Source organism: Osmerus mordax, chromosome 11 (assembly GCF_038355195.1).
Source record: "Osmerus mordax isolate fOsmMor3 chromosome 11, fOsmMor3.pri, whole genome shotgun sequence".
NCBI classification, from domain to species: domain Eukaryota; kingdom Metazoa; phylum Chordata; class Actinopteri; order Osmeriformes; family Osmeridae; genus Osmerus; species Osmerus mordax.
In genome coordinates this window covers 6,401,744-6,413,953 of record NC_090060.1, presented here as the reverse complement: position 1 = coordinate 6,413,953, position 12,210 = coordinate 6,401,744, and the positions used below count along the sequence as shown (strand labels likewise).

Here is a 12,210-nt window from a genome sequence, read left to right as displayed (position 1 = left end):
AGATATCAGTGTGTGTTTGTGTGTGTGTGTGTTTGTGTGTGCATATGCGTGTGTGTGTGTGTGTGTGTGTGTGTGTGTGTGTGTGTGTGTGTGTGTGTGTGAGTGATCCCAGTGTTATCTTCAGCCAGCTGGTTCATATTCAGCCCACAGCACCACGAGGCCTACTTAGGCATGCATATTTCATCATATCATCTGCAGTTTTGCATAAGCAGTTTTGGCAAAGTTCTGATGTCAATCTTCAGAAAAAGCTAACTGATGTTCTAGATCATCTCGCATCACAAAGACTTTTTTCAGTCACTGATTCGCATTTGTAGGAACCTTCTCTAGTTCTTTATCCACAGACTGAATACACACCAACTTGGGTGTTGGAACTAGCATAAAAGGATCAAACGCACACGCGTTCTCAGTGCATCAACTTTATCCACTAACACCCACCCTTCCCCCATTCCCCCCGTCCCCCCTTCCCCTCCCCCCTCAACCCCTTCCTGCTCGACATCAGCGTTGCCATGGAGACCCTCCTCCTGCTACTTCTCCTCGTCCCGGCGGCCGCGGCGACGACCGACTCCATGCTGTGTCCGAAGCGCTGCACGTGCCAGAACCTGCTGCCGTCCTACACCGTCCTCTGCGCCAAGACGGGCCTCCTGTTCGTCCCGCCCAACATCGACCGGCAGACGGCCGAGCTGAGGCTGATGGACAACTTCATCACCACGCTGCGGCACCGCGACTTCGCCAACATGAGCAGCCTGATCCACCTGACGCTGTCGCGCAACACCATCAGCCAGATCATGCCCTACGCCTTCGCAGACCTGCAGGACCTGCACGCCCTGCACCTGGACGCCAACCGGCTCACCACCCTGGACGACTCGCACTTCCAGGTACGGGCACAGCGGCGATCCCGGGGACTTTGAGGGAGGTGTGGTGGTTGTTAAGGGGATGGGGGTTGGGTGAATTATGGGTGTTTGTTGTGGGGAATAAGCTGGAAATAGTCTGTGGTTCAGCCGCCCACCCCCTACCTCCCCATGTGACATGTCATTAACATTAGAGGAATCGAGGGAGAGATGTACTAACTAGCATAATGAAATGCAATGTACAGGATCTTACAGATTGTTCTCCAGCAATAGCACATTGGAGAAGGTATTTATCTGTCAGAAAAGGACAGTCCCTCACAGTTTTCATGTGATTCATAACCCTGTTACACCCCCCCTCCCCATCCCCAACCTTCTCACCCACCCCCATCAACTCACCAACATCCCCCTTCCTCCCTCCCCTTATCTTCGCACCCTCCCCCCACCCCCACCCCCGCCCCCCAGGGCCTGGTGAACCTGCGCCACCTGATCCTGAGCAACAACCAGCTGCACAGCATCTCCGAGGGCAGCTTCCAGGACTTCCTGGAGACGCTGGAGGACTTGGACCTGTCCTACAACAACCTTGTGAACATCCCCTGGGACACCATCGCCCTGCTGGCCTCCGTCAACACCCTCGGCCTGGACCACAACCTCATCGAGTTTGTCCCCGAGGGCATCTTCTCTAACCTGCACAAGCTCGCTCGTCTGGACATGACCTCCAACAAGCTGAAGAAGATCCCTCCAGACCCTCTGTTCCTCAGAATCCCCGTCTACGCCAAGATGAAGGGTTCTCCGCTCACCGCCCTGGTTCTGAGCTTCGGGGGGAACCCGCTCCACTGTAACTGTGAGCTGGTGTGGTTGAGGAGGCTGACCCGCGAGGACGACCTGGAGACCTGCGCCTCGCCCCGAGAGCTGGCGGGGAAGTACTTCTGGACCATCCGGGAGGAGGAGTTTGTGTGCGAGCCTCCCATGATCACCCGGCACACCTCCAAGATGTTCGTGATGGAGGGCCAGAAGGTCAGCCTGCGCTGCAAGTCCGTCGGTGACCCGGAACCTTCCATCCACTGGGTGAGCCCGGAGAACAAGCTGATCGGGAACACGTCGAGGACGCTCTGCTACGAGAACGGCTCCCTGGACATCATCACCTCCACCGTGAAGGACTCGGGGAAGTTCACGTGCATCGCGTCCAACGCGGCCGGCGAGACCACGGCGCCGGTGGAGCTGGTGGTGAACCCCTCGCCGCACTTTGACCCCAAGATGGAGCTTGACCCCGGGCCCTCGGACATCCCCACCTCCATCAAGTCCACCAACGCCAGCGGGGGCCACGCCCGGTCTGATCAGCAGAGGGTCAGCGTGTCGGAGCTGACATCTTCTTCCGCCACCATCCGCTGGCCACCGCAGAACCACATACCTGGGGTCCGCATGTACCAGATTCAGTACAACAGCTCTACGGATGACATACTCATATACAGGTGGGTACACGTCTGTCTGTCTGTCTGCTCATCTGTATGTCTGTCTGTCTGTCTGCTCATCTGTATGTCTGTCTGTCTGTCTGCTTGTCTCTCTGCCTGTTCCTTGACTGTGCACATCTAACACGTGATGCTAGAACAGTCAAATCAACTTGAGCATGACTGAAAGGTAAACACTGACCTCACCCCCCTTCAGCCTAAAGTAAAGCCTTGCAGGGCTTTTGCCAGGTATCCATTAGCATCAGCCATTAGCCTCTTCCAAGCCTGTATCGTTGTATTGCAATGCATCCTAGCCATTAGCCATCCCCAGCCAATTGCCTTGCAGAGTTGATAAGCCATCAGCCAACCCCGGCCTATAGCTTCTCTCCTCAATAGCCGTTAACCGTTAGCGGTAATGGAGTTTGCAGTGACATGGAGGTGATGTAGAGCCATAATCAGAGGACATGCTAGCATCCATCTTGTCTCCAGGGCTAAGGAGGCGGAGTTGGCGATGTGGTGACCTGACTGAGGATGAGATAGAGTGGGATATTATCTACTCTGGCGGTGATGTAGTGTGTGGAAGGCCGGTCGTATAGTGATGTAATGAAGAGAGTGTCAGAACTGTTCTCTGTAGAGCTATCTAAGGGGGTCATGGAAGGATTTATAGGAAGTGTTGCATTGTAAAGTATTTTAAGTGATTGTGTGTGTTTGTGTGTGTGTGTGTGTGTGTGTGTGTGCGTGCGCGTGTGTGTGTGTTTATGCATGTGTGAATGCCAGCCTTGGAGAAAAGAGGCATTATCTCCACACATATACAAATATAAACATCTAAAAATCCTCACATAATAACACAATGTTAGTGTTTGGGTGGTATGAATGTGGGACCTTGTTAAAATGCACTAACCCTTCCAATGGTTGGTGTTTGATAAGCACTCTTCAACAACCTCTCCCCTTCAGCCTCTCCAGCCTCCTCCCCTTCCACCCTCTCTCCTCGAGCCTCCCCACCAGCCTTTCTCCTCCAGCCTCTCCCTTCCAGCCCCCATGCCAGCTACTCCCAACCAGCCTATTTTACCAGCCTTTCAACTCCGGATTTCCACCCACCCCACCTCTCCTCTCTAACCTCTCCCTCAGTCTCTCTCCCCAACTTCTGCCACCTCTCTCCTCCAGCCTTTCACCCAGCCTCTCTCCTCCAGCCTTTCACTCAGCCTCTCGCCTCCAGCCTTTCACCCAGCCTCTCTCCTCCCGCCTTTCACCCAGGCTCTCTCCTCCAGCCTCTCCCTCAGTCTCTCTCCCTGCCTCTCTCCTCCAGCCTCTCCCGCAGTCTGTCTCCCAGCCTCTATCATCCAGCCTCTCCCCCAGTCTCCCACCCAGCCTCTCACACCCAGCCTCTCCCCAAGCCTCTACTATCCAGCCTTGTCTACCAGCCTCTCTTCTCCAGTCTTCCTCCAGCCGCTCTTCCAGCCTCTCCTATCCAGCCTCGTCTACCATTTCTCCCCCGGGCCTTCCACCCGCCTCCCCCAGCTTCTCCCCCCAGCCTCTTCCCCCTAGCCTCTAGCTGCTAGCTACAGCTTGTCTGCGGCCCATTAGACTCAGGTGTGTGTTGCATTATCAGTGGTGTTTGTTTATTATGTAATGGGGAGGAATTTTTGTGTTCATGGTTTAATGTGTTTATGCTTGTTTTGCATAATAATGTGTCCATGTGAACGTGTGCGTGTGTGTGTGAGAGTTATGTGTGTGTGTGTGTGTGTGAGTTATGTGTGTGTGTGTGTGTGTGTGTGTATGTGTGTGAAGGAAAATATCAACCCTGACAGTCATCTGTCTCCCCTTGTGTGCTTTTCCCTGAACAGATAAGTACTTCTATTTATTCTAACACAATAAAGCAAGCTGGCCATAGCTCTGGAGCAATACAGAGTCAGACTGGAGCTGGGAGTCTCCTTATCCCCTCTGCCTCAGGGCTGAAACAAGCTCCATCTCTCTCTTTCTCTTCTTCCCCCTGCTCTCTCCCACGCCTCATCCATCCACCCACTTCCTCATCTTCTCTCCTCCCTTTCCCTCACCCCCCCCCATCTCCAACCATCTTCCTTCATCTCTACCTCTCTAACTCTCTCTTCCTCTACAACTCTCTCTCTTTCCCTCTCTGACTGTCTGTCTCAGTCTCTCTCTTTCTCTCTCTCAGACTCCCTCTCTCTCCCTCGCTCTGGGTTATTGCAGCACCCAACAATAGACAGTGCAGGAAATGAATCAATTGATTGTTCTGTTCATATTCCTCCTGTTCCTCTTCCTCTATTCTCCATCTCATCCTTCCTCCCCGGATCCGTGACCCTGGGGTGATCCCTCGCTGAAGGAGCGTTGCGAGCATGTAATTAAGTCTCGTCCGATCCCTCAGGAAGGATTACAACGGAAGAAAATACACGTATGAAAAGCATTTTGCGGTTAATTATGCCAAAAAAGAAAAATCATGGGAAGGCCCCTTGCTTTGTGTAAGCGCAAAGTAATCAGCGCTTGCGTTTTCAAATCAATTAAGCCCACATGAGTCCCAGTCCCAGTAGACAGCCGGCCGGGAGACAGGGGGGGGGGGGGGGGGGAGGGGGAGATAAAGGGGAGAACAGCTTTTATGTCATCTGAGACTTTTTTTTTTACCAGCCCTGAGAATAGAAGGTGTCCATTTGCCTTCTCATTGTTTTCTCATTCCTCTTTCTTTGAGCTTCTTTCACTCCCTCCCTTTGTCTATCTCTCTCTTTCTCTCTCTATCTCTCCTTCTCTCTCTCTCTCTCTCTCTCTATCTCTCTCTCTCCCCTCTCTCTATCCCTCTCTTTCATCCTGGGATCAGTACCTAGTAATTGCCTATATGTCTGTTCTGCTGGAGCCTAGAGTTGAATCCCAAGCAATTATACAGCATCACACTGGTTATATCAGACAGCAGGTGATGGGAAAATGTGACACCCACTCACTGTCACACACGTGTGACAGACAGAAACATGTTCACAGAATACACAGAGACGAACACACCCTGTGTGGCACACAAAAGGCATCACACACACGCACACCCTCCACCTGCCCTCCGCCCCTACCGATTCTGGCAGCTGATGGCACCCCCCCTCACACCCCCTCACCCCACCCCACCGCACGGCCCCTGGCCCCTGCTTGGCCCACGTTCTGTCCTCAGACGTGACAGACTGGAAGTCTGGTGACAAGGACTGTGACAAGGTCAAAACTGACAAGACTGGACGCACACACACACACACACACACCTCCTCTCCCTCCACCGGTCGTCTTTTAGGCCACCCTCCAGCCATCTCCTTCACCTCCTGCCATCCATCCTTCCAGCTCCTATAATAATGACCACCCCCTCAGGCCCATCCGGTAATGATGAACAACGCCCCCCCTCTCCCTCTTCCAGGGTCAGCTCCAACAGAGCAGGCCAGACGGCTTGAGGTCTGAGGTTCTACATCTGGACATATTATCTCCTGATCCAGAAAACCTTTCTCACAACCTGAGGCACACACACACTCGCCACCCACACACACGCCTGTAGGCTGCGTCCTAACGACGGCCTAACGATTTCCACAGGCCTACGTGGAAGGTGGTCATCACTAATGATGACCACCTTCCCTTATCTACTACTTAACCCCATATCCAGCACAGCCCTCATTTACCTCTACCCCTCATGCACCCTACAGCTCACTCGCCCAAGTCTCATCCTTCACAACCCTCATCTACCTCTACCGCTCACCCAGCCCCAGCCCAGCCCCAGCCCCAGCCCAACCCCAGCCCCAGCCCAACCCCAGCCCCAGCCCCAGCCCAACCCCAGCCCCAGCCAAACCCCAACCCCAGCCCCAGCCCAACCCCAGCCCAACCCCAGCCCAACCCCAGCCCAACCCCAGCCCCAGCCCAACCCCAGCCCAACCCCAGCCCCAGCCCCAGCCCCAGCCCCAGCCCCAGCCCAACCCCAGCCCAACCCCAGCCCCAGCCCCAGCCCAACCCCCAGTCTATCTGATCCTTCCCCTATCCACTTGAGAAGAGAGAGTGGAGGAGGGGGGGGTGCCGTGAGTTAGCGCGTGTGTGGAAGCGTGTGCGTGGCTGCGTGTCAGCCTGTGTAGTATCGTGTGTGCGTGTATTAGCATGTGTATTAGTGTGTGTGTGGCGGGTTAGTCTGCATGATATGTTAGTTTGTATGCGTGTACTGTAGATTGTGTGCGGCTGGGTCAGCCTGTGTGTTGGTGTGTGTTAGTGTGTGTAGTGGGTGTGTGACAGTGTTAACCTGTGTGCAGGACAGGACAGACCCGTCTAATAGGAACAGCGGGGGTGTGAAGAGTAGAAGCATGGTTTCTGCAGAGGATGACCTCTGACTCTGCTCCCCCCCACTCACCCCTCCTCACCCCTCCTCACCCCCCTTCCCAACAGCTCCGTTGGCCACGGGAGAAATGTTTAATGCACGTGCCATCACACACACAGTCACCCCCCCCCCACCCATCACCGGTGGACACCACCAGCCTCAGAAACCACACTCTCTCCTCGTCACCTTGGAGCCCGTGGCCACGGCAACCAAGTTGATAAATGGAAATAACCTGGCGGTGGAAGAAGAAGAGTATGTGTGTGTGTATGTGTGTGTTGGGGGGGGGTTGTATGAATAATGCATGTAAGGTCCTCTCACACACGTTCACACTTCTCTGTGTGGTCTAGTGTGTATATGTGTGTGTGTGTGTGAGTATACATGTGTGTCTGTGTTTGTGTGAGACAAGGAGTAAATCATGCTTTACCTGTCTGAGAGAGAAGAGAACGAGAGGGTAGTCAAGAGTGTGTATATGTGCGAGCGTGTGTGTGCGTGCGTGTGTATTTATGTGTGTTTGTGTGGAGCTGTTCAAGGTTAAATGTAATCTTTGCGAGTTGAAAAGGAGGTTGTTTGGTTCTCTGACCTCCACTTTTACATTTCTCCTCCAATCATCCCTCCATCAATAACATTCCTCTCTCTCTCTCTCTTTCTCTCTTTCTCTCTTTCTCTCTGTCTCTCTTTCTCTCCCTCCCTCCCTCTCTCTCTCACTCTCACTGTCCACCACTCCTCCCAAACTCTCCCACGTTCCTCACCACCAACTTCTTCTCTCTTTTTTCCTCTCCACAATCCCCCCTCTTCTCTCCCCTCTCTCATTTCCCTTTCCCCTTCCCCCCCCCCCCCCCCCCCCCCCCCCCCAGGATGATCCCGGCCTCCCACAAGCTCTTCCTGCTCAGCGACCTGGCCGCATCGCGTGACTACGACCTGTGCGTGCTGGCCGTGTACGACGACGGCGTGACGGCCCTGACGGGCACGCGCCTGGTGGGCTGTGTGGCGTTCGCCACCGAGCGCGAGTACGGCCGCTGCCACTCCATACGGGACCACTTCCTGGGCGGCACCATGATCATCATCATCGGCGGCATCATCGTGGCCTCGGTCCTCGTCTTCATCTTCATCCTGCTGATGAAGTACAAGCTGCACAGCAACCACTACAAGCAGAAGGTGGCCCGCGTCAGCAACGTGTGCTCCCAGACCAACGGGGGGCAGGCGGGGGGGCCCCGGGGGCTCACTTGCCCCCCTCCTCCTCCGCGGGGTTGGGCTCGGCCGGCGGCAAGCCCCCGCCGCCCCAGGACAGGGGGCAGGACGGGCCGGGAGGGGGGTGCGAGGGGGGGTTTGGCGGGGCGTTGAGAGGCACCACTGTGGTGGATCTGAACCCCGAGTACGGGCGCACGGAGGACGACGCCACCTCACAATAACACAGGACGGGCGACGCCCCGCTCCCCCCCTGCCTCGCCGAGCAGGCTCTCCTGTCATAGGTGAGTGGGGTCTGTCGATCACGGCTGTTCTGCCAATCAGAGTATGAGTGTGACAAAATATGAGTTCATGTGTGTGCAGGGGGATATGCGTACCACCAGAGAACAGGCGAGTCCGAATGTGTCTGCCTGTTTCAAGGGCGTGTCTTTCCAGTGAGCTCAGATGAGTCAGCATAACAGATGTTCCACTGAAGCACTGCTACAGCTGCATCAACCAAGTGTGTCACAGGGAGAATGTGTGTTTGGATATATGTATGGCTGTTTGTGAGTGTGTGTGTGTGTGTGTGTGTGTGTGTGTGTGTGTGTGCGTGTGTATATATGTGTGCATGGGTGTGTCTGTCTGAAAGTAGGCTTTGTGTATGTGTGTGTCTCTTTGTGTGTGTGTGTGTGTGTGTGTGTGTGTGTGTGTGTGTGTGTGTGTGTGCTGGTTCTACAGCCCAGCAGCTGTGGTATTGCTGGTTCCCCATGCCAGTCTAGGCTGAGGGAATAAGCAATCATCATAAAATCACACAGCAGATAAACACTAGAGTATGACTAGCAGGGCTCTAGTACTCCCTCATTCCTCTCTCCCTCCATCCCTCCTTCTCTCCCTCCCTGCCTGTATCTCTCTATCACCCCTCTATCCCTCCCTCAATCGATCCCTCCCATCTCCCCATCCCTCCCCCCATGCCTCCACACATCTACGCTCCATCTCCTCCTCCCTCCATCCCTCCAAACCTCCCTGACTCAATTTCTTCCACATTTTCCTCTTATGACTCCCTTCCCATCAGTTATGTTGGGTTTCTTCTGTCCAACCCTGCCTCCACTAGCCCTTATTCCCCTAGTCCTCCAGTCTGGGTGTCCCCCCCCCCCCCTCTTCCATCATTCCCTCGCTCCCCATCTGCCTCCTTCCTGCCTACCCTCCCTACACTCCCTCTCTCCCTCCATCCTTCTCTCTCCCTCCCTCAATCTCTCCCTCTCTCCCCCCATCTCACTCTCTCCCTCCCTCAATATCTCCCTCTCTCCCCCTCCCTCTGTCTCCCTCCGTCACGCTCTCTCCCTTTTTCTCCCTCTCCTCCCCCCTCTCCCTCTCTCCCCCTCCCTCTGTCTCCCTCCCGTCACGCTCTCTCCCCTTTTTTTCTCTCTCCTCCCCCCTCTCCCTCCTCCCCCTCCCTCCCACCCGCCCTCGCTGTGTGTCTATGCTCCCTCTGTCCCTCCCTCCCAGTCTTCTACTCCCAGCCGACCAGCAGCATATCTGTCCAGGGTTTAATATCTGCTGCAATATCAGACACACACACACACACACCACAAGCTGCTTTGGACCGGCTGCCTACTAATCCACAATACATCTGTCTGGCCAGAGTTGCACTGGGGTGTCTTCAACTCTCGTCAGACACACACCTTCAACCTCCCCACACAAAAGCCCCACAGATACACACACACACGCACAGTCATGCACAAATACACATACCACCCCCCCCCCCCCCACACACACACACACACACACACACACGGACAGTCCCTCCTGTGTGACCTCATTGTGTGTGCCATAACCATGAATAGAGTAGTGGCTTTAGAGGGATGAAGCATCCATTGTTTTATAGGCCTGTTTAGCGGCAGAGCTGACAAGGGTGTGTGAATGCAGCAGCTTGCCAGAGCTTAAACAATGTTCACAGTGAAGCGCTGCTACGGCGTGAGGGGCTGGTGTGACACTGACCCCTGGTGGACGAGTCTTGTACTGCAGTGTCCTCCTTCAACACCGAGCTGCACTCTCTCTCTCTCCATCTCTCCCCATTCTAGAGCCTCGAGCGTGTGTGCGCACGCGCGTGTGTGTGTGTCTGCGTCTGTCAACCCCAGCCTTCAGAGTTTGACAGTCTTTCCGTATCTGTAATGCGCAGGAAGAGTGGTAGAGAGAGAGAGATAGTAAGAGAGAGAGAGAGAGAGAGAGAGAGAGAGAGAGAGAGAGAGAGAGAGAGAGAGAGAGAGAGAGAGAGAGAGAGAGATAGTACTCATCCAAGAGACCCCCCCAAGAGAAATGAAGAACATGAGGGGAAGGGGAAGAGAGGGAGCAGTTGAAGGGCTGAGCAGAGTGTAGGATCGGAGAGGGAGTGGTGTTGACGAGAAAACACCAGGAATAGAGGGATCAGGGAGGACAGAGGGAGACAATGGGTGGAGGGGAGAATATAATGATTGAAGATAAAGCAAAAGAGAGGGACACCAGGTGATTTATTGTGTGTGCGGGAGATAGATTGAGAGAGGAGGGAAAAAGGGTAAACGTGAAACAGAACAGATGGGGAATTGAGGATAAGGATTTACGGCGACACTGATCAAGTGAGGAGAGGACAGGAGAGAAGTGAAGTGGAAAGTAGAGGAGAGAAGAGGAGAGTAAACACACTGGCTCCTGTTCTGGTATTTCATTCTCATATGTGTCTCATACAGTATATTGATTCCAGTGTGTGTGTGTATGTGTGTGTGTGTGTGTGTGTGTGTGAGAGACTTTCACACATTCCAACCCATTGTCTCGTCTACTGGAGAGAGAGAGACATAGAGAGATAGAGAAAGGGATACAGAGAGAGAGAGAGAGAGAGAGAGAGAGAGAGAGAGAGAGAGAGAGAGAGAGAGAGAGAGAGAGAGAGAGGAGAGAGAGAGAGAGAGAGAGAGAGAGAGAGAGAGAGATTAGGGACATGTGAGTTGCTTCACCTCATTGTGATTGTCAATTTGATGACAAAATGGCATTTACTGACAGCGAGACATGCTTCTCCAAAGACCAACCCTAATAGTAGTGGAGTGGTGATTGCAGGGACAATTACAAAGAACAAGTACAATGTAGTAAAGAGCTTTGCTGAAAATGTCAAACCATTTAGCAGACATTTCCAAACGTTGTTTACTTTGACTCTGTTCAACCATGTCTCCGAGTGGTTGAAATGTCTGATGACCACTTCCTGTCTTCCTCTCCAATCAGGTCTTCTTGGTCCATGAGTCTTCAGAGCCAACCTGAGGGATGGCAGCCAATCCGAGAGTAGATACCAGAGGTGGGCGGGACACCAGTCGTAGAACATTGTGCTTTGTTTCTTATGCAATTCTACCCAGAAGCCACCAGGCCTGGACCCAGCTCTGGAGCAGCACTGCATGGGTTCACACCCCCTCCCTGCGTGTGGAGACGAGTGGCTGGGGGGTGGGGGGAGGGGGGTGATGGGGGGGGGGGTTGTCCTGGTCCCGTCTCTGTCCTCATGAGGTAATTGCAGACCTTTGACCGGTGGGACTCGAGGATTCCAGGATTCCATCTAGGAACGTGGAACAACTTTGGAGATACTTGTCGGATTCCGATGTAGATTTTGCCGATCTCGGAACATCCATGGAAGATCCGTGCAGTGTCTTGTGGGTGTTGTGGTCTGTTGATCCCCGCTCCTCTCTCCCCTGATGATCGTATGCCAAAGGAATACACTACCAGAGGAATCTGCTGATTCCAGAGATCTACTGGAGGGATCCACTGACAAAGAGATCTGCTACTATAGAGATGTACTAGAGGCATGTAGTCACAGATAATCTACCACTTCAAAGATCTACTGGAGGGATCTAGTCACAGAGAGATCTGCTACTCTAGAGATCTACAACAGAGAAATGTGCTACTCTGGAGATCTACTGGAGGGATCTTGTCACAGAGAGATCTACTGGATCCAATACAGTATTCTCCTGCCCAAGGGCATTGGTGATGATGTCACATCGACCCACCTATATCTAACTGTCATTCAGAGAACTGTTAGGGCACTTTATAACCTTTTAAATCTTAAACCTCTCTCTCATTCTCTTTCTCTCTCTCCATCTCTCTCTCTTGTGCTCTCTCTCTTTGTGGACAAATGAATAATATATTCAAATTATTACGAGAAGAAGTCTATCCGTTGTGGATGAGCGTGAAGAACATTCAGTATTTTGTCCTTGGATTGTCTGTGTGTCAGTATCAGACTGGTCTGCAAGCCAGGGAAACAGCAGGGGGCTGAGACACAACACAACTGCAGCACAGTGTCATGCTCTTACGATGGGGATGAAAAAAAATACACAAATAACTTGAGTTTGGTTGAATTAAAAGCTCACCAGGCAAAGACTGTGTTGTCTGTCAGGATCCAGTCTTCTGTCCTTGA

The 12,210-nt window shown here is 53.4% G+C and overlaps 1 protein-coding gene across 1 annotated transcript; it reads left to right on the top strand.

Annotated features, from left to right (window-relative positions):
- The first annotated feature begins 506 nt into the window (after positions 1 to 506).
- si:cabz01090165.1 (uncharacterized protein LOC100333421 homolog) lies at positions 507 to 8,035 on the top strand. The gene is given in 4 exon segments (XM_067246308.1): positions 507 to 875; positions 1,311 to 2,317; positions 7,481 to 7,872; positions 7,875 to 8,035. Coding segments are annotated over 4 exon segments (1,929 nt in total).
- Positions 8,036 to 12,210: the final 4,175 nt, after the last annotated feature.